General features: G+C 40.8%; 2 protein-coding genes across 2 annotated transcripts; one reads left to right on the forward strand and one right to left on the reverse strand.

Annotated features, from left to right (window-relative positions):
• Window positions 1-103: 103 nt before the first annotated feature.
• XPA (XPA, DNA damage recognition and repair factor) lies at window positions 104-27,370 on the reverse strand. Its single transcript, XM_059657440.1, has 6 exons — window positions 27,137-27,370; window positions 24,261-24,371; window positions 23,604-23,709; window positions 20,733-20,898; window positions 18,166-18,283; window positions 104-1,061 (listed from the first exon to the last, which is right to left on the reverse strand). Exons 1-6 carry the CDS (start codon window positions 27,306-27,308, stop codon window positions 913-915), a joined length of 822 nt encoding a protein of 273 aa, XP_059513423.1. The 5' UTR covers window positions 27,309-27,370; the 3' UTR covers window positions 104-912.
• Window positions 8,952-14,471, forward strand: LOC132212176 (large ribosomal subunit protein eL39-like). Its single transcript, XM_059657441.1, has one exon. It carries the CDS (start codon window positions 11,038-11,040, stop codon window positions 11,167-11,169), a length of 132 nt encoding a protein of 43 aa, XP_059513424.1. The 5' UTR covers window positions 8,952-11,037; the 3' UTR covers window positions 11,170-14,471.

Raw genomic sequence — 27,370 nt, forward strand, 5'->3', positions numbered from 1 at the left:
TTTTTTTTTTTTTGTCCCAGGAAAGTCTTCTGCCCGTTCAGAATCAATTTTTATTGAGCTGTAATATTTAGCATAGCATATTAAAAAAAAAAAACACAAAAAATATATTTAACATTTCTGTATTGAATACTTATGAAGAGAATAATTAGTAATTATAGTCAAGCCTCTTTGGGTTTGACTTGTTTTGACTTTTGCCTTTCTTGGTCAGGTTTTTGGTTATCATTTCCTTTCCAAGTGCTAAATAAGCAAAGAAGCAAGCTGTCTTCCCTCCCAGGATTTAATTAGAATATCTGTAAGGCACTTAGCATAATGGTTTCCTGGCACATGGTAAGTGCTCAGTAAATGTTAGCAAGTAATGACAAACTTACTATAATTACCTTCCTGGTTGTTTTTCCATTTTAATCCAGATTTGAACAGGGCTATGTAGCAACTAATATTAGGGCCTATAGTAAACCCTACAAATACAGAAAACATGATCAGACCCCTACAATTCATTCTTTATTCCTGTTATTAACCAGGACTTGTCCTAGTAGTAGCTCCTTTTTTGCTGACTTGGCAGGGTTTATCACTATTCCTGTTTCTTGGAGTAAGAACCCAGTGCAGCCAGCTTTTGCCTTTACTAAAACTCCTCCTCCTACCCCAATCGAAAGTTTGCCTTGGTTTCATATTTCTGAACTTTAGCTATCATCTAACACTTTTAAACCTACTGTACCACTCAGCTCCCATCCCTGTTCCAGAAAAAATTATCAGACCACTTGCTCTTAAGCCATACCATACATACTTAGTACTGAAGCATTATTTATACAACTGTTTCACCTATAAAGACATATTTTTGTGAATTTTGAATAAGACCAATGTAAATTTCTTATATCTAAACCTAAAACTCTGTAAAACAGATCATTTAACTAAAAATCACATTTTCTCATACGTCAATTCATGGCCACATATAGTACAAATCTTCCGGTACATGTCATCTTCTAGGTTTTCTTCTGGTCCATACTCATGTTGGTGAGCAACCACTTCCCTTTTCCATACACTGCTTCTTACTGCTCGCCGTAATTCTAAAGGGAGAAGAGAGAAAAAAAACAGGTTTTTGTGTGTGTGTTTAATATATTTTTGATTTCAGAGAGGGAGATAGAAACATCAATGATGAGAGAGAGTCAGTGATCGGCTGCCTCCTGTATGCCCCACACTGGGGATCAAGCCAAGTCCACAGTCCTGATGTGCCCTGACCGGGAATCAAACCATGGCCTTCTGGTTCATAGGTCAACACCACCACTGACCCATACGCCGGCTGGGCAAAATGACAGTTTTTTAGTAGTGCTATTCAGCTAAAATCCATCAGGTGTGTAGGTATGTTTAAACAAAATATGGTTTGCCTTAACTTTAACAAATCAAAATTGATTATACAAACTTACCTCACCAGGTTGAGCTGTCAAATCATTCATGCCTCTGAAGTAGTATGAAATGGATTCAGAAATGGAGTGTGTGGGTTAGAGAGAGAGCAAAAAAAACATAAAACACACAACAAATTAAGAAGATGAGTAAAAGAACAGGATTTGTTCAAGCAACTGACTATGGAAGACAGGTTGCCACAGCAGCAAGGGGAAGTCTGTCTCTTCCTCTAATAACTTCAGTTTCTAGTTTAATGAACAAAAAGCAACAGTAATTGTTTACTTTTTTTCTATTCTAACCAATGATCCATCAAGCCCAGCACTGACAGTAGCACAACCTAAGGGAGAGTATGATAGTTATCTTTTATGTCAACCATAAAGATCAACATGCACCAAGTAATCACATTTTCTTTACTCCATTTTAGATCTGTAATAAGTAATATCAAAATGCTACCTGATTCTTTGTATTTTCAGTCTTTATCATATCATGAGGATAAGCAAACATTTATAGAGCTATGTATCAGGCACTGCTCTACGCACTGTATAAAATACATTTAATCCTCCCAATCCTTGGAAATAAGTACAACTACCATCCCAATTCTATAGATGAGAAAGCTGAGGCACAGAGAAGTTACATAACGTGTGCCATAGGTCAAACAGGTAGCTGATGGCAGAGACAGTCTAGCTCAGGTCCGTGTTGTTAACCACAGCTGTGCTGCCTTTTCATCCCTCCCGTACGAAAAGCACTTGATCTGAGACGATTTTTAAGCTTCAGCGTGCATACCTTAAGGTAGTTTGTGTTCACCCAAAATCTAAGCTTGATTCCTATTATCCTATTATCTCATACTTTGAAGAACCCTAATTTTTCTAGACATCTGAAATGCCCTCTAGGCCTTTCATCTTAGGCCAGTTTATAAATAACTGAAATTATAAGCTAACGAGAACTTCACAGCTGCCTCATGGTTTCAGATGACAGGAAAATGTTTCCTGTTTGAGTACCAATACCTGCTTTTCAACTTTGCTCTGGTGTAAGGTATCCCGGCCACTTTCTCTTGCCTGCCCCACAGAAAATCTCTCAAAATCTGACTGCATCCCAATCACTGCTAAGCTAACCTCTGCCTAAATTTGAGCATTATGTGAATTTACAGGGTGGGGGGGAGAGAAGGAAAGTATTAACACTAAAAGAATACCTAACCCTGCCCTAACTGGTTTGGCTCAGTGGATAGAGCATCAGCCTGTGGACTCAAGGGTACCAGGTTCGATTCCGGTCAAGGGCATGTACCTTGGTTGCGGGCACATCCCCAGTAGGGAGTGTGCAGGAGGCAGCTGATCGATGTTTCTCTCTCATCGATGTTTCTAACTCTCTATCCCTCTCCCTCCCTCTCTGTAAAAAAATCAATAAAATATATTTTTTTAAAAATAACCCAAATCTAGCTTAGTAGCCATGATTGGTCATACCTTTAGTATTTACTAGATATTTCTAAGAAAATATGGTAGAAAATAAGAAAGTACTAAAAAACTGATGTTTGTCATTTTCTTGCCCTTTTCCTTCCTGGAACAATCCAGTCCTAAAACCATTATTAAGAGGAGTGAATAAAGCAGGCATCCATGGTAGGGGGGGCAGCCCAAGAAAGGTAAGGAGGATCTCCCTACCGAGGAGGCAGCAACAGTAATGGGAGATTAGTTACATACGGGGCATTAATCAGCTATCGTAAGGATAATGGGAATCAGGTTTCTCACTGTCAGAAAAATAGAATGAACGCTGAATTTTTTGATTGGGGTTTATCAATGTGAACTCAAGGTTTTAATTTTTATATATGTGTATATGGGCAAACATAAAAATATAGTAAATATACATGTGTTTTGTGTAGAAAACAGAAAGTAGTAATCAACAAATTATAAAGCCATGTCAAAAGGACTCAGAGCTAGTCTGAAGGTACTCCTGCCCTGGCCAGGTGACTCGGTTGTAGTGACATCAAAAGGTTGCCAGTTCAGATTCCTGGTCAGAGCACATGGCTAAGTTGCTGGTTCAATCCCTGGTCAGGACGCATATGGGAGGCAACCAATCAATGTTATTCTCTCCTTCCCTGCCTCCTCTCTAAATTGATAAAAACATATCTTCAGGTGAGGATTAAAAAAAAACAATAATACTCCTATTAGGCCAAATCTGGGACAATTTGAGCACCAAAATAATGGACAGAAATGAACCTCTTGTGAAGAATAGGAATTAACCCCTACCAATAATAAACAAATGTGGGAAAGGATGCTGGTTAAATGCAGAGGGAGTGCTAAAGTTAGACAATTTTTGCAATCATCATACTCAAGACTGGCTCAGGCAAGAACCATCCATGGATAGTTGCTAAACTCTAGGGGGAAGTGTTAAGGATATTTGCAAGCCTTACAATTTTATTTTTGTTTGTTTATGCTTATCAAATCAAAAATAAATACTAACACCACCATGCCTCCAGATGTGATGCCCTGAGAAAGACACATCATTTATGTGCTATCCCTGAAATGCAAAACCAGAATCTAACCATCAGGGCAAATGAGAAAAGTCCCAAATGAAACACATTAGTATTTCTAAAGAAGTCAGGGCTTGGGGAGAGAAGAGACTTAAAAAATGACATTGTCGTAAAGGATAAAACCTGTGGAAATGGTGTAGAAAAAAAATTAGAAAGACATGGTCCCTCAAGCCAATACCTGATGCTGGACTGGATCCTACACTAGAAGGAAAAGTCACACAGGGCGTTATCGGGCCAGCTAACCAAACTAGAACATGGATGGCGGATTAGGTAAGAACATCAGCATTATGCTTTGATTTTGTAAGAGAACATCCCTATTAGGTAATACTATAGTATTTAAGAGTGGAATGACGATGTATACAACCTACTCAAAGGGTACAGAAAAAAACATATAGAATGCAAATAATGAAGCAAATGCCGTAAGTGTTAAGAATAGGTAAATTGGAGTAAAGGATATATGGGTATTTCTTTGTACTATACTTACAATTTTATGTAAGTTTGAAATTATTTACAAATAAAAATAAAAGACAGGAGCTAGCTTGAAGGGGCTTCCACTGGCCAAATATGAGACAAGCATCAAAATAAATGAGAGAAATATGGATTATAACACTGGTTTGAGAATAAGAATCCATGAATCCAAATGGTACTAAAAATGCTCTTTTCTAAAAGAAGTCAAATAGCAATTACAGAAAGAATAACAAATAGAAAATCGCCATTTACATGCACCCTAATAATAACTGACTCAGGCAAGAATCATTCCATGTACTAAAACCACTGAGTGAAGTTTAAGGAACAAGATGTTCACATAGTGTCAAAAAGTCACTGGCAGATGCTGCCTTAACCCAGCAATCAAACTGAGTAGCACTCTTCGAGAACTGGTATGTGATGCACTCGACATATCACCTAGGAAGCTTCCTACCAAAACCGTTCCACCTGAATCTAATTATGAGGAAACAAACTGTGAATAAACCCAAATGGAGGGACATTCTGCACACCAAGTGGCCTGGACTCTCCAAAGAGGGAGCCTCTATCAGTTTATGTTACTTGTATTGTGAAATGTAAAAATGAAATTGTCAACTCTTAGTTTTAAAAAATGTCAATATCATGAAAGATAAAAAGACTGAGGAATTAGGACTAAAGATATGCATCATCCTTGAATGGCCCTAAATCCAACAACTAAAAAGCTGGTAAAGGCACTGGAACAATGGGGGAAAGATACATACACTAGATAACAGATTTATATTAATGTTAAATTTACTGGGTGCGATCGTTTTTATGCAGAGAATGTCATTGTTTTTAGGAGATAACATGTTGACATACTCAATAAGAATTATAGTGTCTACAAGTAATTCTTAAGTAGATCAGCAAAATATACATGTGGAGAGAGAAAAGCATATATGGCGAACAACATGTGAAATAAAAACTTGTTTAAATAAGATTAATATGTTTTTCACATTCATTTAAACAACTTAAAACTTTGGAAAGTAGAAATCAACTACCTACTGCTGAGAATGAGAAGAGAAGGCAGAACGGTCTGAGACGAGAAGAGGGGAGAAAGAAGTGATAGGACTTGGGAGCTGAGGAAACCTTGGAGGGGGGACAAGCGGGAACAAGCCTAGCAGCATTGAAAGCCGAGCTGAAGCTGGAGAATAAGAGTGGTTTACGGTGGGACAACCTCCTAGTCCCCTGGCTTAGAGTTCCACAGCACAGAAAGCTGTCGACTGCCTCACGGGCTAATTTATTAAAATACTTGCTACTGATATCCTTAGGGACTGTTGGTACTTTTTACCAAAATGAGTTTTCCCTTGTTTCAATGAAAAATTTACTTTCTGCCACTCTAAGACTTGCCTTTTATTTGGTTTAATATCTTTTGTAAAGAGGCAGCCTGTATTCAAAGAAAGAGAGTGTTGCTTAGGAGGTAAACTTAGGAGAACTGGCTAAGGGCAGCCAGATGCTTTTAAATACTTGAAGGGAAGGTGGGAAGTTTTAACATAGGTAGGAGTACCCCTTGTTAACTAGAGGGGAAAAAATCACCAGGAAGTGATGAAACAACATATGCAGACTGGTTTTATTCTATCCTCCATAAACTGAAGCAGAGTAACAAGGAATTGTGTCCTTCACTCTCCTGAGAGACGGCCAAAGACAGTCATCTATACATACAAAAGCCTAAGCGACTGTCCGACCGGTAGCTATGACACGCACTGACCACCAAGGGGCAGACGCTCAACACAGGAGCTGCTAAGCTGCAGTGACTTGGCAGCTACAATTCTTGGGTTACACACCCGGAACCAGAGAGGAGGGAGCCCGATTCCGGGGTGCATCACCTGAGAACCGCCCTCTCGCAATCTGGGACCCCTCGGGGGATGTCAGCCAGTTTCAGCCCGATTCCCACAGGCCAGGCTGAGGGACCCCACCGATGCACGAATCCATGCACCAGGCCTCTAGCCCATTGCAGAGGTCGTGGGTCTGGCCCTTACAGAAACTTTTCAACTCAATTAGCTAAATGATGAGACCTACTGGCTGTGGCCCCGACGTCTGCCACCCACGCCAGCCCATCCACTTAATATTGATTTCCAGTGGAGGCAGTGAAGTTTCCTGCTACCACTCTCAGCTGGGAAATCGGCCACAGCTTACCTCCTTCCAGGCAGACAGTAGCGCCAGTGGGCAACCTCTGGGGAGGGAAGGAGGCGAAGGAGCAGCTCAGGTGGGAAGAAGGAGGTTCCCGCTGCCACAGGACTCTGCCTGGGCAGAAGGGCCTGGGTGGGAACCTGACATTGAGCAGGGAGGGTCCTGCCCTAGGCCGAGTAGATTCCAGGCTAAGTAAATCCTGTTTGCTAAATAATTGCATTTTGTAGCTAAATGCTCACAAGTCATTGGTCACTGCCAAACCTAGGGTAAAGTGAGATGAAAGAAGCAAGACAGATACAGAGAGAAAGTGACATAATATTGGGAGAAAAGAGGAGGGAGCCCGATTCCAGGGTGCCTCACCCGAGAACTGCCCTCTTGTAATCCGGGACCCCTCGGGGGATGTTGGAGAGCAGGTTTTCGGCCCAATCCCCGCAGGCCAGGCCAAGGGACCCCACTGGTGCACAAACCCATGCACCGGGCCTCTAGTAAATTACATATAACCATAGGCCCAAAATGTAAAATGTCCACAAACTTAGAAGGGGCCCCAAATGAAATTTAACCACCCACCTCTTTTTGGGGGGGAGGGGAGGCAGGGGGGAGTGCATAGTAACAAAGAGTGAAAATTAATTTTCTTTTTTGTTTTAAGAAGGCTAACCTCTACCAGTACTAAATAAGAGAAAGCTGAGTATAACTTTAAGGAAAAGCCTTCTCTGCCTTATTTGTGTAAAGAAACCATGTTCTGTGTATTTGCACCAATGAGAGTTCCCACCCAATATCAAGGCCAACACAGAGTGCCTTTTTTGAAATCCACTTACACCGAGTAGCAGTGATGCCATCATTTCTACTTCTGCCTCCTTGAATCTGAGATCTACAACAATTTGAATTTGCTGGCAAAATTCTTTTTTTGTCTTTCACCTTCTCTATATTTACATATAACTTATACCAGTGGTCAGCAAACTGCGGCCCCTTGTGTGTGGCTCTTCCACAAAATACCATGTGCGGGCACGCACGTACAGTGCGATTGAAACTTTGTGGCCACACTCAAGGGGCCAAAGAGCCGCATGTGGCTCGCAAGCCGCAGTTTGCCAACCACTGGTTTATACTATTTATGCTTTCAATTTTCTTTTGTAGTAAGATCAGTTCTTCCTCAAACTACTGAAGTAGGTCATATTCTAAAAGCAGGTAATGTAATCTCTTGCCTTTCCATAAAGAAGTAAACTTTGGATCAGCTCCTTTGTGGATCAGAATCAGAAGACTGCGAGGGAACCACGTTCCAATTTCTTTTCAACTAAAAACTGTTAGACTTGCTTCTATTCCTCTCTGTTCTGAGACTTCTGAGCAGACTTCATAGTAAGCTCCTTGTTTCCAATCTCTACAATGTGTGCTCCACTGTCAGCCCTTTGTAGCCTAGTCAGGAGGGCAGGAACATATATATCCACCAACCTCTAAACAGCTCAACAAGAAGCCGTAATTGAAGAAGGCATCACACTGACCAATGCACATCAAATACCAGAAGACAATGGAGTCATGTCATACAACAAGAGAACTTAGGTTTCCATATGCAAAAGAAACAGAACATTCTTAGATTTGCAGGGACTTGGAAAACACACCACTCATATAATCACTTGGAAAAATTTCCTCAAAAGACATGCTTTGAGAGGGTCGAAGATGGGGGCCGGCAGGGCAGCAGTGAGAGAGAGAGTGTGAGACAGTGAGGGAGCGAAAGGGGAATGTGTGGACATGTGGTGTGTGTGTGTGTGAGAGAGAGAGAGTGTGAAGGACAGTTAGATCCTGCAAGACTTTCAAGGGCTGGCAGACCGGGCTCTCTTAGACGGGGAGGCCCCACTACCACTGCAAGCACTCCCAGGTGGCCGGCACTGGCACAGAAACCATGCCATCTTGAAGGGCAGAAGTGTTGTGACTAGGAGCCCAGCCTCACCATCACCCAGACTGGCCTCAGACAAAAACCGAGACTCTACAGACACTCTGAACAAAGACCACAGCTGCAGATCCACGGACATTGTGACTCCAGCCATCCCAGCCTCAGGCTCCTGTGAGTCCTGGAGTGCATTCACCTCCCGCCTACCTGCCACGGTGGCACAGGTCCCACGCATCCCAAGACAGCCCTTGATTGCCGGTGTGTGCAGCTCCCACCAGCCAACAGCAGCTGCGCCTCCCTATCCCTGAGCCAGCCCGTCTGCGTGCACACAGCTCCCACCAACCCACAGCATCCATGCTCCCAAGATCACCAGTGAATCTCAGGTGTACAATGTCCCACCAAGCTCACCACAGCAGCTCAAGCCCTGTGCAGCTCGGCACCTGGACCCTTCAGTGATAGGAAAAAATGGGGAGACAAGAAGCAATCCCCAAATGAAAGAGAGGGGGGGGGGGGGGGCTTCCCAAGGGACTAAATGAAACAGAGGAATGCAGTATGTCAGAAAAAGAATTCAGCATAATGGTCATACAATTCATAAACCAGATGGACGAGAAAATCAACAACCTATGTAAGAATCAAGAAGAAATCAAAAGTGACATAGCAACAATAAAAAACACAATGAAAGGTTTTAACAGTAGACTAAGAGAAGCAGAGGACCGAATTAGTGAGGTAGAAGATAGGGCAGAGAAACAAGTCCAATCTGAACAGAAACTGGAGAAAAAAATTAAAATGCAAGAGGAGAGCCTAAGTGAGCTTTGGGACAACATGAAATGAAGTAACATATGTATAAGAGAGATGCCAGAAGGACAAGAAGAGCAGCAAGGATTAGAGAACCTATCTGGAAAAATAATGACAGAAAACTTCCCTGATATGGGGAAGAAAAAAGTTACACAAGCACAGAGAGTCCCAAACAAGATGAACCCAAAAAGAGCCACCTCAAGACACATAATTACAATGGCAGACGTTAAAGATAAAGACTGAATCTTAGCCTTAGCCGGTTTGGCTCACTGGATAGAGCGTCGGCCTGGGGACTGAAGAGTCCCAGGTTCGATTCCAGTCAAGGGCATGTACCTTGGTTGCGGGCACATCCCCAGTAGGGGGTGTGCAGGAGGCAGCTGATTGATGCTTCTCTCTCATCAATGTTTCTGACTCTCTATCCCTCTCCCTTCCTCTCTGTAAAAAATCAATAAAATATATATTTTTTTAAAAAGAGTGAATCTTAAAGGCTACAAGAGAGAGACAGAGAGTTACCTACAAAGGATCTCCTATTAGATTACCAAATGATTTCTCAACAGAAACACATCAGGCCAGAAGGGAATGGAATGAAGTATACAAAGTAATGCAAAGCAAGGGACTGAATCCAAGAATACTCTATCCAGCAAGGCTATCATTCAAAATTGAAGGGGAAATCAGGAGCTTTTCAGAAAAGAAAAAAAAAAAAGCTCAGGGAGTGTATCACTACCAAGCCAGCAATGCAAGAAATACTAAAGGGAATGCTATAAAAAGAAGAAATAGAAAGGGAAGAAGGAAAACAGGCATAAAGAATAAAAATGACTACAAACAAGTACCTATCAATAATAACCTTAAACATAAATGGACTAAATGCTCCAATCAAAAGACATAAAGTGGCTGAATGGATAACAAAACAGGACCCATATCTATGCTGTCTACAAGAGTCCCACCTCAGAACCAGGGACTCACACAGACCGAAAGTGAAGGGACGGAAAAATATTTTTCAGGCCAATGAAAATGAAGAAAAACCTGGGGTAGCAATACTTATATCTGACAAAATAGACCTCAAAGTGAAAGCCATAACAAGAGATAAGGAAGGCCACTTCTTAATACTAAAGGGATTGATACAACAAGAGGATATAACTCTGGTAAACATGTATGCAACCGATGCAGGAGCACCCAAATACATAAGAAAAACTTCTGGGAGATTTCAAGGGAGAGACTGACAGCAATATAATCTATAGTAGGGGGCTTCAATACCCCATTGACATCACTGGATAAATCTTCTAAACAAAAAATCAGCAAAGAAACAGTAATCATAAATGACTCATTAGATCAGATGGACTTAATAGACACTTTCATAACATTCCACCCCAAAGCTATAGAATATACATACATTCTTGTCACATGGGACATTTTTAAAGATAGACCACATATTGGGACACAGGCAAAGTCTCTTCAAATTCAAGAAGATTGAAATATCAAGCATTTTCTCAGATCACAATGGCATAATATTAGAAATAAACTACAATAAAAACCATCACAAATAGTCAAACACTTGGAGGCTAAATAGCATGTTATGAAACAATGATTGGGTTACCAAAGAGATCAAAGAATAAATAAAAACATCCTGGAAACTAATGACAACGAAAACACAACAATCCAAAATCTATGGGACACAGTGAAAGCAGTCCTGAGAGGGAAGTTCATAGCATTACAGGCCTACCTCAAAAAACAAGAAAACTGGTAATAAATGAACTAACTCTACAACTTAAAGAATTAGAAAGAGAACAACAAGAAAAGTGCATGCATTCTCTTCTTCACCATGTCTTCCCACAAGATTTTCAGGATCAAGAGGTTCCTGACCAAGAAACAAGAGCAAAATCAGCCCATTCCCCAATGGATTCAGATGAAAACTGGTAATAAAACCAGGTACAACTCAAAGAGGAGATATTAGAGAAGAACCAAACTGGACCTATGAGAAATCACACATGAGAGATGACTCACATCCAGGTTGCCTATACCTTTAAATGATTGGAAAGATGCTACTGTCTGGACAGTTGGGGCATTTTAATCAGAAAATTAATGGACTTGTGATTTTGCTGATTTTTTTCTCTACAATAGTAGGTTGGTTCAGTAATAAATGTGTGAGACCTTTAAAAAAAAATTGATGAACCCCTAGCTAGGCTCACCAAGAAGCAAAGAGAGATGACCCAAATAAACAAGATCAGAAATGAAAGAGGCAAAATAACAACAGACCCCATAGAAATACAAAGGATTGTAAAAAAAAATATACTATGAGCAACTCTATTCTAACAAACTGGTCAACCTAGAAGAAATGGACATATTCACAGAAAAATACGACCTTCTAAAACTCAATCAGGAAGAATAAAAAAATCTGAATAAGCTGATAACTATGGAGGAAATTGCAGCATTAATCAAAAAACTTCCAGCAAACAAAAGCCCTGGGCCAGACAACTTTACAGGAGAGTTTTACCAAACATTCAAAGAAGAACTAAAACCTCTCCTCCTCAGACTATTCCAAAAAATTTAAGAGGAAGGAACACTTCCAAGCTCTTTCTATGAAGCCAGCATTACCTTAATCCCAAAACCAGATAAAGACACTACAAAGAAAGAGAATTACAGGCCAATATCCCCGTGAACATAGACGCCAAAATCCTCAACAAAATTCTAGCAAATCAGATCCAGTACTACATTAGAAAGATAATACAACATGGCCAAGTGGGATTTATTCCGGAGATGCAAGGATGGTACAATATCCGCATATCAATAAACATGATATATCACATAAACAAATTAAGGGATAAAAACCATATAATCATGTCAATTGATGCAGAAAAAGCATTTGACAAAATCCAACACCCTTTCTTGAAAAAAATTCTCAGCAAAGTGGGACTAGAGGGATCATACCTCAACATAATAAAAGCCATACATGACAAACCTACAGCCAACATCATACTCAATGGGCAAAAAAACTAAAACCATTTCCCCTAAGAACAGGAACAAGACAGGGATGCCCACCCTCACCACTCCTGTTTGACATAGTACTAGAAGTGCTAGCCATAGCAATCAGACAAGAAGAAGAAATAAAATGCATCCAAATTGGAAAAGAAGAAGTAAAACTATCATTTTTCACAGAGGACATGATATTGTACATAGAAAACCCTAAAGATTCCATCAAGAAACTACTAGATTTAATAAATGATTGGCAATGTAGCAGGACACAAAATTAACACCCAGACCTCTATGGCTTTTTATACACCAATAATAAACTCACAGAATGAGAAACAAACAAAAAAACCCATTTACCATTGCACCAAAAAAATTAAGATACCTAGGAATAAACTTATCAAAGGAGATAAAAGACCTGTACTCGGAAAACTACAGGACCTTGAAAAAAGAGAGGAAGACATAAACAAACAGAAGAACATACTGTGTTCATGGATTGGTAGAACCAACATCATTAAAATGTCCATACTACCCAAAGCAATCTACAGATTCAATGCAATCCCCATTAAGATACCAACGGCATATTTCACAGACCTAGAACAAACTCTCCAAATATTCACCTGGAAGAAAAACAGATACCGAATAGCTGCAGCAATCTTGAGAAAGAAGAACAAAGTTGGAGGGATCACAATACCAGATATTAAGCTATATTACAAAGCCACTGTTCTCAAAACCGTCTGGTATTGGCACAAGAACAGACATATAGACCAATGGAACAGAACAGAGAACCGAGAAATAGACCCAAGCCATTATGCTCAATATTTGACAAAGAAGGCAAGAGCATACAATGGAATCAAGACAGTTTCTTCAATAAATGTTGTTGGGAAAATTGGTCAGATACATGCAAAAAAATGAAACTAGGCCACCAACTTACACCATACACAAAAATAAACTCGAAATGGATAAAGGACTTAAACGTAAGATGGGAAACCATAAAAATCTTAGAAGAATCCATAGACAGCAAAATATCAGATATATGTCATAGCAATATGTTTACCGACACAACTCCTAGGGCAGTGATGGCGAACCTATGACACGCGTGTCAGAGGTGACACGCGAACTCATTGTTTTGGTTGATTTTTCTTTGTTAAATGGCATTTAAATATATAAAATAAATATCAAAAATATACATCTTTGTTTTACTATGGTTGCAAACATCAAAAAATTTCTATATGTGACATGGCACCAGAGTTAAGTTAGGGTTTTTCAAAATGCTGACATGCCGAGCTCAAAAGGTTCGCCATTACTGTCCTAGGGCAATGGAAACTAAGAAGAAAATAAACAAATGAGACTACATCAAAATAAAAAGCTTCTGCACAGCAAAAGAAACCATCAACAAAACAACAAGAAAGCCCACTGCATGGGAGACCATATTTGCCAATGTTATATCCGATAAGGGCCTACTCTCCAAAATTTATAGGGAACTCATACATCTTAACAAAAAGATAAACAATCCAATAAAAAAAAAAATGGGCCAAGGGCTTAAATAGACACCTTTCAAAAGTGGACATACAGAAGGCTAAAAGACATATGAAAACATGCTCAAAGTCACTAATCATCCAAGAGATGCAAATCAATACGACAATGAGATACCATCTCACACCTGTCAGAATGGCCATCATCAACAAATGACAAGTGCTGGCAAGGACGCAGAGAAAAAGGAACCCTCGTGCACTGCTGGTGGGAATGCAGACTGGTGCAGTCACTGTGGAGAACAGTATGGCGTTTCCTAAAAAAATTAAAAATGGAACTCCCACTTGAGCCAGTAATACCACTTCTAGGAATATATCCCAAGAAACGAGAAACACCAATCAGAAAGGACATATGCACCCCTATATTCATAGCAGCACAATTTACAATAGCTAAGATTTGGAAACAGCCTAAGTGACCATCAGCAGATGAATGGATTACTATACTATGGAATACTATGCTGCTGTAAGAAAAGAAAGAACTCTTACCATTCGCAACAGCATGGATGGACCTGGAGAGCATTATGCTAAGCGAAATAAGCCAATCAGAGAATGATAACTATCACATGATCTCACTTATTTGTGGAATACGATGAACATAAACTGATGGACAAAAATAGATAGAGAGACAGAGAAGCATCAAACAGATTGTCAAACTTCAGTGGGACGGTGAGGGAGTAGGTAGGGGGAAGAGTAAGAGATCAACCAAAGGACTTGTATGCATGCATATAAGCATAACCAACAGACACAGACACTAGGAGGGTGAGGGCATGTGCTGGGGGATGGGGGCGGATGGGGGGGGGGGGAGAACACATATGTAATACTATTAGTGTATATAATACTTTAAACAATAAAAATAAAGTCAGACAGAAAAAAAGTCAAGAACCACATGATATCACTAATATGAGAGATATAAAAAACTAAAAGCAACATATGAACAAACATGAAAAACAAAAACTCATACACAAACCACAGTATGGTGGTTACCAGTATGGGAAGAGGGTTGGGAGGGTAGTGAAAGGTAAAGGGGGTCAAATATATGGTGACAGAAGATTTGACTTTTGGTGGTAAACACACATTGCAATATACAGATGATGAATCAAAAATTCTCTAATTTAAAAGTCTTAAAGTAATCATAAATGTTAACATCAGGCAAAATATAATAGCCCATGAACCAAGATTACGAATCATTAGTTTATTTGTAATGCATCACATGTTTCACTTTGTTATTTGACAAAATGGACAATAAACACCTGTCAGGCTGTAATGCTAAAAACAAAAACAAAACAAAAAGACCTGCTTCACCCAAACAAGAAATGAATTAAAGAAACCAGCCTTAAGGGATCTAAGAAAAAATTCAGCACAGATTCAAACTCTTCTAGGATGAGGAAAATCCATAGTAGTTTATCTGGTGATTAACAGCAACTTAACATGGTGAGAAAAGAGTCAATAATATGCGAGTTTACTTTAAATATATATATGTGTGTATATATATATATGTGTGTGTGTATATATATACACATATATATATGAAAATTGTGTAAATCTCAAAAGAAATATTCTATCCATACTAATATTTAAATTACATTACCTTAATAAAACTTTTTATAGAAAAAAAATTAAATAAAACAGATACCATAATATTTTATTAGTCAAATTATAAAAATTTAGTCAACTTTAGGTGACATCTTGACCAAACTACAGAAATAGTATCTAAGAAAAACATTACAGACAGAAGAAAAACATTACAGATAGCACTCCTTTTCAAAATATCCCGTCTCTTTTCAGGTACAAAGTTCTAATTCCTTTATCCGTTTATTACTGTCTGCACTAAAATAGCATCAGGAAAGGGGTTTAAAGAGGCAGCAGAAGGAAGACTTGAGAGGATTCAGGTAACTGGGATTAACAAAAACCCTAGACTAATATGTAATTAGTTTATAAACATGCCCCCTCTTTCTATCCCTCAAGATGCCTTTTGTTACTTTATCCTCCTAGGCTCTCCTTGATGTCGAAGAGAGAAAGGGCTAGGGTAAAACATCGAAAAGATCAAAGAAGTCATTCCAAATCCTCTCAATTAGTCTTTGCAGGTATTTTTGAAGACTGTGATACAGCAGGGACTAATTTGGGTAAGATTAGTCTGTGAAATGCTCTTATATGGCATAGTTTGCTATAGGAAATCTCTCTCAAAGCCATAAAAGTATGCTTACCTTACCCTCTGATTCTGGAATTGATTTTTTGTTGTTGTTGTTAATCCTCACCCAAGAATATTTTCCATTAATTTTTAGAGAGTGGAAGGGAAGGGACAGGGAGAGACACAGAGAAACATCGATGTGGGAGACACATCAATTGGTTGCCTCTTGCACTCGCCCCAACCAGAAGCAGGGATCAAGCCTGCAACCAAGGTACGTGTCCTTGACTGTAATTGGACCCTTCAGTCCACAGGCTGATGCTCTATCCACTGGGCCAAACCAGCTAGGGCCAAATTGATATTTTAAGTTAACTGTAATCTATATAAAAGTGTATATAAGGATGTTTATAATGAGGTTATTTGTTCCAATAAAGTTATGATAAACTTCACAAATGTCAACAGTGCTTCCATTTTTTATTAAAAAAACTATTTCTAAGGTGTCTATGAATTGAAAAGAATTGGAAAAACAGACATTGAAATGTTACTAATTGCCTCAGGGTAGCAGAATCATGGGATAGTTCTTTGTAGTTTTCTAACTTTTTTGCACTGAAATGAATCACTCCTATAATGAAAATGAGGGAAATGTCCTCACAATAAGAAACAAGGCAGCTTACATTCAGCTTTTTTTTGTTGTTATTGTTGTTTTGTTTGTTTTTAAGATATCTGAGCCATCTTCATTCACCCTGAAAAACCTAAATTCTAAAGACATAAGCAAAATTATTTTTTATGGCTAAGAGACTAATTTCATATGAATCAATATAGTATATGTATAGCCCTGTATACACATAAAATACATGCTATCTATATACACTTTACACCCTATGTTTCTTATGAATACTGTATGAAAACATTTCTGCCTGCTTTTTAAGATATTGTAAGGATTCTGTGATACAGCAAAAAGTGCTCTTTGTTCTCTTGTAGCAACCTATGTTCACCATTATCACAGTACGTTTCACACTCTATTATGATTTTAAGTTTGCTAGTCTTTTTCTTCTGACAAACTGTGACTCCAACATTTACATCAGCACAGTGCCTAGAACACAGCTGACACATTAATTACTGGATACACTGATGGAGGGAGGGATGAAGACTTAAGCACATATGCATACACAGATGGATGCATGGACAAATAAACAGAGATAGATGGACAACAGAATGGATAGTCACATGGACAGGCAGATGTATGGACAGAGAAATGAATGTGCCAATGCAGACTTTCAGTCATAAAAGCCTGGTCCCAACACTCATAATTATGTAACAGGTCATTCTATCTTTCTAAGTTTTTTATTCATATGCTAGTGACGTGGTGGACGGATTCATGCACATTGAAAGGAAATTAATTAGAAGGTGGCTGGCGGGGCAGTACTGGGCAAGATGGGCCAGACACGCCCTGGAGCCAACCTCCTGCAGTCCCTCCCCGGCATCTGTGGAGAGATCGGGGTCCCTCCAGCAGGTGGGGACCCTCAGCCTGGCCTGTGGGTCTCGGGCAGAAACCAGCTCTCTGACATCCCCCGAGGGGTCCCGGAGTGCGAGAGGGCACTCTGCAAAGTTGCTGTCGCACAGGGTGTGAAACACAAATGCAAGTGTGCAGTAAACCAGATTCAGGGCCGACAGTGCCCCAGCAACAACATAACCCATGGCCAAAGGTGGAATCGCACGGCCCCGCAAGGAATCAGGCTCCCTCCTCTCTGGTTTTGGGGTGCATCAGGCAAGAACCGTCGCTGCCAAGTCACTGCAGCTCGGCAGCTCCTGCGTTGAGCACCTGCCCCCTGGTGGTCGTGTCATAGCGACTGGTCGGAGGGGCAGAGGGACCCTTAGCATATTAGCCTTTAATATATATAGATAAAATAAAAGGGATTAAACTAGCTGACATTAGGTAGGTTCCTTCTAGCTGCCAAATTAGATAAGACTTAACCATGACTTTTTCGTTTTCAGCAATTAGAGAGGCTTGCGAATGGATATATTTGCTTTTAATAACTCTGAGTTATATTTAAGATTGAACTGTTGCCAAATCTTTGACCAGGGATACATCCCTGATCTTGTATAAAAACATTATTCACATTAAAATGAGGGTTTACATGCTTTTTAGAATTGCAATACTGTGAGGCTTGGACTCAGAGTGCCAAACACCAACCTCCTGAGAGCATACTTTAAGTCTTTTTTCTTCAATGTACGTATGACGTAGTAGCATTCCAATCTACTGGTGACATTACATCTTTAAACAGGAAAAAACATAGTCTTTTGGGATATAAATATACCCACTTGCCTTTTACTTTTTTATCAAACTTCTTCTGTTTCATTTTCTCTCGGTTTTTCTGTCGAACTTCCTTCGCTTCTTCTAATGCTTCCTGACTACCCCAAACTTCAAGAGCCCTCTTCACAATCTATAATACAGAATTCATATTTAAATTAGTTGTGATTCAGAGTTGTAAATTATAGTTATAATTATTAAATCTACAGGCACCAAAGAATGATCTAACTCAAGTACAATTTTATAAATATTTATTTGAATTTTAAATATTGATAAGAAACAACTCTATTAATACCTCTATCTAAACCTATGAGACCCTCAGGAAATGTATGCTAACCTCAATTATAAATAGGAAAGTTATCCTCTGACTGTAACTGCTTCTCTGACTCATTCAGCTTTTTCACTTGAATCAACATAAGGACATATAAATCAGGGGTCTGATGAGTTTTGATAAACTCACCCCCCAAAATTTACTTATTTACTTATCAATTAGTCACATCAGATCTAAGTAGGAGGTAACCTCCAAAAATCTCCCACCACAAGAAATCAATCACTATCACTCTTCTCCTGAATCAATAATAGTTTCCATCTACTTAACTAACTTCTGATCTTTAGAATATGCATTTTGTTAAATCTTTGGTAGCTGAGTGACCTAAAAAGTCTTTATGCTACTTTTAATACTTTAGATTATGTATCTTTACTCTTTATAAAATTTATTCATATTTAAGAGAAAACTATATACACTGAGAATTATGCTCAGAATATCTCTTACAATATGTTAAGGGGACCAAAATATCAATCAATGTAGCCAAACTCAAATCTCTTAACATAAAAAGTGATATACTCTTATTTCAAACATTCTAAAATATCACATTTTCCACAATTAACCCTCTAAAAATGTTGCATCACCATGTGCTCAACAGTACTTTAACAATTCTGAGTCAAAAGTGGTTCAGGCCCGGCCAGCGTGGCTTAGTGGTTGAGCTTGGACCTATGAACCAAGAGGTGAGGGTTCGATTCCCTGTCAGGGCACATGCCTGGGTTGCAGGTTCAATCCCCACCCAGTAGGGGCCGTGCAGGAGGCAGCCAATCAATGATTCTCTCATCACTGATATTTATATCTCTCCCTCTCTCTTCCTCTCTCTGATATCAATAAAAACATATATTTTTTAAAAAGTGGTTCAGAACAACTGGACACTCAATGTAAAGAAATGTAGGATACCTTAACAAAGCTGCTGTACTTGCATTTTCCTTTTTATGTACACACAAGCATGATATATAGCAAAAATGTATAATAAGTGTAATGGCACTATTTCAATAAGTATAAAATAAAAACACCAAGGATAAGGAAGTACTGAGTCAGTTTAATGAGCACTTTTTCATTTCTGATAGTACATAAAATAGTAAATCTTCTAATCAATAGTTGTCTTATGTTCAATGAAATTCAGTGTGTGTTTGGTTTTACATGTGGCTTAATTTTATTTAAAGATATTAGGACTTTCTAGTACAGTGGGGCCTTGACTTACGAGTTTAATTCGTTCCGTGACGGAGCTCATAACTCAAATTACTTGTATGTCAAATCACTGTGACGTTCGCTGCGCCAACTAGCGGTGGGGTATCTGAAGCTGGCTCGTAGCCCGAATTTTTTTGAGCTTGCAACTCAAAGCAAAAAATCGGCCGAGAGAGACGGCTCGTATCTCAAAAAACCTCGTTAGTCGGGACACTCATAAGTCAAGGCCCCACTGTATATTTTAATTCAAATTGTTCTGAATTAATGCCTCAAAAAGAATACTACAGTATTTGTACCATTCTGGGGTACATACAGGAGGCTGCCTGTGACTTAAGGCACCCAGCCTGGGCACTTCTGCAGCCCCAGGAACTAAGACTATTCAATGTCTTGGCATGCCTGTAATACAATGGCAGCAAGAGGGGTTGAGAAAATCCGCTCTGGAATATACTAGAGTTCCGTGGACATCTGAAAGGGTTTCAGATGAATATTTCCCAATAGATTTCAGGCATCTGTGAACTTACTGAATTTTTTTAAAAAGACTTTCGGGCCAGAGGGTGGCAGGAATACAGGGTCTGCCTCTCACTCCAAGCTTTTTTAGTTTCCCAACTGTATTCCTAACATTACTCAACAATAATACATTTGCTCCAAAGTACTGCACCAAAAAGCAAAATAAGAAAACATGCTATTGTCATCATGAGTAACTGTGATTCACATGCAAAGCAACAAAATGCAAAGGATCTTCTTAATTCTAAAAGCAAAAACTAAACTAATTAGAACTAGTTGCTTGTTAAAACTTCACCTGTCCCAGGGACTAAAACGACTGAATAGAACTCATTAGAGACCTATAGCTGAAACCGGTTTGGCTCAGTGGATAGAGCGTCGGCCTGCGGACTGGGGGGTCCCAGGTTCGATTCCGGTCAAGGGCATGTACCTGGGTTGCGGGCACATCCCCAGTGGGAGATGTGCAGGAGGCAGCTGATAAATGTTTCTCTCTCATCGATGTTTCTAACTATCTCTCTCCCTTCCTCTCTGTAAAAAATCAATAAAATATATTTTAAAAAAAAATAGAGACCTGTAATTTTAAGTAGAGTTTCATATCGCCCCATTGTGAATGACGAGGATTCTTCTTCACAATAAATTTAAGAGGTGGTTCTCTTTTTTCTAAATCACAGTCTTTCAGAAGGTATTCTTGTTTTGCTTCTGTTTTAGTTATAAGTTTGTGTTTATCATCAGCATCTCTGAAAACAAATTAAGTCCATTATATAAGTTAGCTATTAAAATAAACTAAATTTTCAAAGAGCCCAACAACCTAGGGGGATGCATACCAAAAGGAACATATAAAATACTTTTCCCTGCAGCTCTCATGGTCAAATGGGCAGCACAAAAATTCTAACAGAAAAAATGCTTTATCCTTTACATGTTCTGAGAAGCTATATTAGCAACAAATCCATATTACTGAATGTTGAGAATTTCTTTTCTACTTAAAGTCCCTCTTTTCCATAGATTTTTAAATAACTCATTAGAGTACAGCAAATATAAATGAGAACTAAGACTCAATAAGTAAGAAAATATAAATTAAAGCATAAAGTCAGGATGGACAGGCGATAAGGAAAATAAATATGCAAGGTCCATCTGCCCCAACACTATTAAGTGTCCAGTTGGCTCTGAGCTTTTCAAAGTCAAGGCAAAAGTGGAGACAGTCAATTACATAGTTCTTCTCATTCATTTGTTCCCTATCTACATGCCAGGTATTGTCTAAGGCATGAGGAATACAGCAAAGAATAAAACAAAGCCTTGTTTTCATGAAGTTTACATCCCAGTGAAGGAAAAGACAGTCAATAAGCAAACACCGTGACAGATAAAAGTGCTATGAAGGCATATAAGAAGGTAGAGAAAGGATTTTCAGGTAGAGTGGGTATTCAGAGAAAGTCACTGATAAGGGGACTCTTTGAGTAGAGCCCTTAACAAGGCAGAACATTCTGAATAGCCAGAGAAAGAACATTTCTGGCAGAGAGAAGAGCAAACGCAAAGGCTCCAACACAAGAGTCGCTTGGCAACTGGAGCCCACAGCAAGAGGGCCACCGTGTCTAGAAAGCGTAAAGTGCATGATTGTGAGCAGTGATGAGAGATAAGGTCAGAGATAGGCAGTGACCTTCTAAGCAATGATGAAGACAATTTTATTCCAAATGGATAAGGAACCATTAAAGAGTTTTGAGCCTTGGCCAGTTTTGCTCAGTAATTAGAGTGTAGGCCTCCCGACCAAAGGGTTGGGGGTACGATTCCTGGTCAAGGGCATGTACCTGGGCTGCAGGTTCCATCCCCGGCCCTGGTCAGGGAGCATGTGGGAGGCAACCAATTGATGTGTTGTTTTTTTCTCTCTCTCTCCCATTCCCCCCTCCACTCTCTCTTTAAAAAAAAAAATCAATGGAAAGAAATATCCTCAGATGAGGATTAATAAAACAAAGAGTTTTGAGTAAAAGGCTATATGGAAAAGAGACTAACAATGCAAAAGTGGGGAGAAGAGACCAGTTAAAAGATCACTACTGCAGTGGTCCGGGCAAACGCTGATGGAGGCCTAGTCTAAGGTAATAGTGGGAAAAAGGATGGGAATATAATTTGAACATGGGGCCAAATACATTTGGAATTAAACACGGGATAGCAGAGAACTAGCCAATGAAAGAAGTTGGCCTTTACTGAAGTAATGAACACTGAAGAGGAGGTACAGGTCAGGGAGGGAGACTTAAAACTGGAAATACCTTTAAGAAAGCTAAGTAATTTGTAAGTCTCAACTGAAGGAGGAGACAGGTAAACTACACTGTACTGACATAATCCTGAAAGATGTTGAAAGGAAACAAAATGGAGGACTGTGTTCCTAATTATGTCTAAATTTTACAAATATATTTTTACCACTAATTTTCTTTAAATTGATACATCAGTTGCTTTCATTTTCTCATGGAAATAGATTATAAGTGTGAATTCAGTTTCCAAAAGCTGTTGATACTTCAAGGAGAGTAGCAATAATGTGGACCTTAACCACTGTGGGCATTAATGACACTGTGTGTCAATGGGAACAGATTTTATCATTTATATTCCAATGGGTGCCAGGACATATCCAGTCACCAATGTGATCATGAAACCAGAAACAACTCCATTCTCTCCGTCTTCCAAGGATTCTACCTACAAAAGTCAATGGTGACGGCTCCCAATATCTGTAGCAGGGATGCTGAAAAGGCAGGTCCTCCCAGCAGGTCAGGAGTTAATCTAGGGCTACAGGTAAAAGAATTAGGAGTAGGAAACAGATAAGAGAGCTAAGTAAGATTCCAAGATAGGATTTAGGTGCGAAAGACACCAACACAGGACTTGGCTGAGGTAAACAGCAGGGAGCAGAACCATTTGGAAAGAAGAATTATTCTGGGGTGATACAAAAAGAGGATAAAGGCCAGAAGAAGAAAAAGAATGACAGAAAAATGTAATTTTTTCCTCATCTCTTTTCTTCCCTGACTGTTCAGAAGAGTAAAAAATGAATGGAAAGAACTAGGAGAGTGACTGGGCAGCTTTAAGTCTCCTCCTCTTTCATTAATGGCCCCAGTCCTCAGACCAAGGCATCCACATACACTGAGACAAGTCAGAAATGGAGACCTTAGAGAAGGGTTAGGAACCTGCTACTGAGAGACGGGTAAAACGGCCCAGGCCAGCAGAAAGAAAAGAAAAAAACTATGGCAGAACCTGGGGCATTCCAATTTATGTGACATATTAATTTTGATAAGCACAGGCTTCCTGTATTTCTTTGGCAAAAGAGAAACCATAGAAATGTTAGGGAACTACCCAAATAAAAATCATTACTAAATAAAATATTAAATTCAAATGAACTATTTTACCCTATGCCTGTATGTTAACATTCAACTTTAGCAATTGAGAACATTGTCTGAAATAAAGTAATTACCTGCAGTTATCACAAGTTGGCAAATCAAAGTGATTCATAAGATAAGAATCCATAAATTCTCTACTACATTCTTCACATATTGCATAATCAAATTCCATAACAGGTCCTAAAGAAAAGAAGATCAATTCTTTAAGTTTTCTTTTTTGTGACTAGAATACATTTTCCTCTATTTTATTAGCTTCTTGACATGTTATTTTATGCCTGACACCATTTACATAAAAGACAAAATAAAATTTAAGTAATCTTATACTTACTAAAAAAAATGTTTGGTAGAAGAAAAAGGAAATAACATCAGGGGGAAAATCCCTATCAATTCATCAAGTATTTTTGAACCCAAACCATGTGTAAGATAATTATTTAACATCAATTTGCAAAGAATTATGCACATTACCCAAAATTACCAACCTAGCCCGGCTGGTGTGGCTCAGTGGTTGAGTGTCCACTTATGAATTCAAGAGGTCAAGGTTCGATTCCTAGTCAAGGCACCTGTCCAAGTTGTGGGCTTGATCCCCACTGCAAGAGGCAGCCAATCAATGATTCTCTCTCATCTTTAATGTTTCATCTCTCTCTCCCTTCCTCTCTGAAATCAATAAAAATATATACCAGTATTTTTTAAATGACCCACTGAGATTCCTATTTTCTGAAAACACATTTTACCTGGTTCATGAACAACTTTTCCAACTGTATGTTCTTCTTCTCCTTCCTCTTCCAGAAAGAAGCCTCCATGTGTATCAATTATCTTTGGGGCAGCTTTTATGTTAGTCATGCCTATTAAAAAAAAAGTAAAAGTGGTCAACCTATGAGCTAGGTAAGCCCATATGCTCCCTTCTGCATAAACAGAAATTTTCCTTAAATTTAATATGTATCAAACAAGATAAGGAATATCCACTATAATCACTTCTATCCAACATTAAAGGTTCCAGCTAGTGCAATATGACAAGAAAACAAAACAGGCATAAAGGTTGGAAAGAAGTAAAACAGTCTTTATTCACAGATGATCTGATTATATATGTAGAACATGCACAGGAATGTACAATTACAATTGAAAAATAACACCCAGGGCCCTGGCCAGTGGGGCTCAGTTGGCTGGAGCATTCTTCCATACTCTGAAAGATCACAGATTCGATTCCCAGTTTCGGCATATGCCTGGGTAAAAGGTTCAGTCCCCAGTTGGGGGGGGGGGGGGGGGGGGACACAGGAGGCAACCAATCAATGTTTCTCTCACATCAATGTTTTTCTCTCTCTCCCCCGCCCCCACCCCTTACTCTCATTAAAATCAATAAAGGCATATCCCTCAAGTGCAGATTTAAAAAATAAATAATAAACAAATAAATAGCACCTTGAAAGAGATTTCTGGTCAAGATGGTTATGTAGATAAATGTGGTACTTGAATCCTCCCACAAACACATAAAAATTATAACTAAACTATTTTAAAACTATCATTCAGAATTGCCTAAAATTTAGCTGAATGGAAATCCTACAACTAGGGATTTAAAGAAGCAGCCATGTAACGCTGGTAGGAGGGGCAGAGACTCAGAAAGGGCTGGTTCCACACCCATGTGTGGCAGATGAAAATTGTCTCAATTGTGGAAGTCCTCCCTTAGGAATGAGAAGTGCCAGACCTACACCAGGCCCCAAGCCCAGGGTTATAGTGCCAGGAAGAGAAGCCCCCGTAACTTATGGCTGTAAAAACCAGCAGGGATTGTGGCTGAGCAAAATGAAGGGTTGCTGGAGTCCCAGGCAATTCTTCTCAAAGGACCCATGCACAGACTTACTCGGACTCACTCTCCGAGCTTCAGTGCTGGGGCAGCAACTTGAAAGGAACCAGGGACATAGGAGGAGGAAATGAATTGTCTGGCATCAGGGTCAGAGCCGGGGGTACAGCTTTCTGCCAGACAAAAGTGCGCCCTAGCCGGTTTGGCTCAATGGATAGAGCGTCGGCCTGCGGACTGAAGGGTCCCGGGTTCGATTCCTGTCAAGGGCACATACCTTGGTTGCAGGCTCAGCCCGGGCCCTGGTCAGGGCTCGTGCAGTAGGTAACCAATCGATGTGTTTTTCTCATCGATGTTTCTCGCTGTCTGTCCCTCTCTCTTCCACTCTCCCTAAAAATCAATAGAAAAATATCCTCACATGAGGATTAACAACAACAAAAAGTGCTAGCAGAGGCCATGGTTCCTTTTCTGAGCCTCGCACCCCCACCTCCCAGGCCCAAGCCATATCTGAGTCTCCATCAACCTGTCTCATACTGTCTGCCCAGCCCTTGTGATTCTGAGGCCCAGCCCCACACAACTTATGAGCCCACCCAAGGTGTTTTCAGTGGCTTTTCCATCTGAATGGTTTGTCATGGCTCATGCTTTTTTTGTTGTTGTTAATCCTCACCCGAGGACATTTTTCCATTGACTTTTAGAGAGTGGAAGGGAGGGGAAGAGACAGAGAAACAGCGGATGTGGATGGACATATCGATTGGTTGCCTCCCATTTGCAGCCCAGGGCCGGGGATCAAACCAGCAACTGAGGTACGTGCCCTTGACCAGAATCAAACCTGGGGACCTGTCAGTCCGCAGGCCACGCCCTATCCACTGAGCCAAACTGGCTAGGGCCTGGCTCATGCATTGGACTTCCCTAAAATCTCTTAAACAAGCAACATCTGGCCTCAGAATGCCTGGTACCTCTCACTGAGTGGCCCTAGGCCCGGCACTGGCAGCAGCCAGCCTTGGTTCGACTCCTGGACTTGCCTGAGCACCACCAAGCCCAACACCAGGGCAAGAGATGCCCAGTGTAGCAGAGGCGGTGGAGGGGCGGAGGGGACCCGATCCCAGCGTCAGATGCCCTGAGTTCTAGAGCTGATCGGCCTGCGCACTTGCCGGGATGAAACGAACCAACCCCTTTCCTTTTCTGGTCCTCAATGACCACTTCATTAAAACAGATTCCAAACTTTGCCCTAACCATTTTCCCGGTTAGCTCTGAGAATCACATTAGCTCATTTGAAACACGTGAAGCGCAACAGGTGCTCCTCGGTGAGCCCCCCAGAGAGGGTCGCTAATGTCCATCTGCTTCTTTTGGCGCCCTGCAGTAGCAAGCCCTCGGCTGGGCACGGAAAGTGCCCTCAGCCGCCCTCGGAGGACGAATGCGGGAGCAGGTGCAGGTTATTGACACGGTGGAGGTCTAAGAGTTTTACAAAGGACCGCCTCCGGTACCTGGAAGCTGCAGGAAGAGGACAGACAGGGGCAGCCAGCCGAGGCGCTGACCGGCGCTGGCGCGCCCACCTGCCGGCGAGTGCAGCGGCTTTAAAAGCTAAGGACCGCGGCCCGGCGACAGCGAGGCCGGCCCGGGGCTGGGAGTCAGGGAGCGGGGTTCGACCGCGGAACCGTCCCGTGGGCCGGGACTGCTCGCTTCGACAAGACCCTAGCGGACGCCCCGACCCAGGACAGCGGGAGGGTGTGCGCGCAGACGCGAGGGGGCTCGACGCCACACAAGGGACCCGGCACCCGGTCCCCCAGCAGAGAGAGAGGGAAGCGCCGCCAGGACCCAAACCTCCGGTAGCCGCAACCGCCGCCGCCGGGTAGGGCCGGGCCGCCAACCGGGCCTGGCGCAGCATCAGCGCCCGCTGCCGCTTCCGCTCGATGCTCGCCCGCACGGAGGCAGGCAGCTCCGCCGGCTGTTCCGAAGCCGCCGGCTGCGGTGAAGTTTCCTCGGCCGCCGCCATCGTCAATCTCAGCGAACTTGGTCTCCAGCCCCGCGCACGCGCAAGCGCACGCGCAGGCGCCC

This window comes from Myotis daubentonii, chromosome 11 (genome assembly GCF_963259705.1).
Source record: "Myotis daubentonii chromosome 11, mMyoDau2.1, whole genome shotgun sequence".
Classification (NCBI taxonomy): domain Eukaryota; kingdom Metazoa; phylum Chordata; class Mammalia; order Chiroptera; family Vespertilionidae; genus Myotis; species Myotis daubentonii.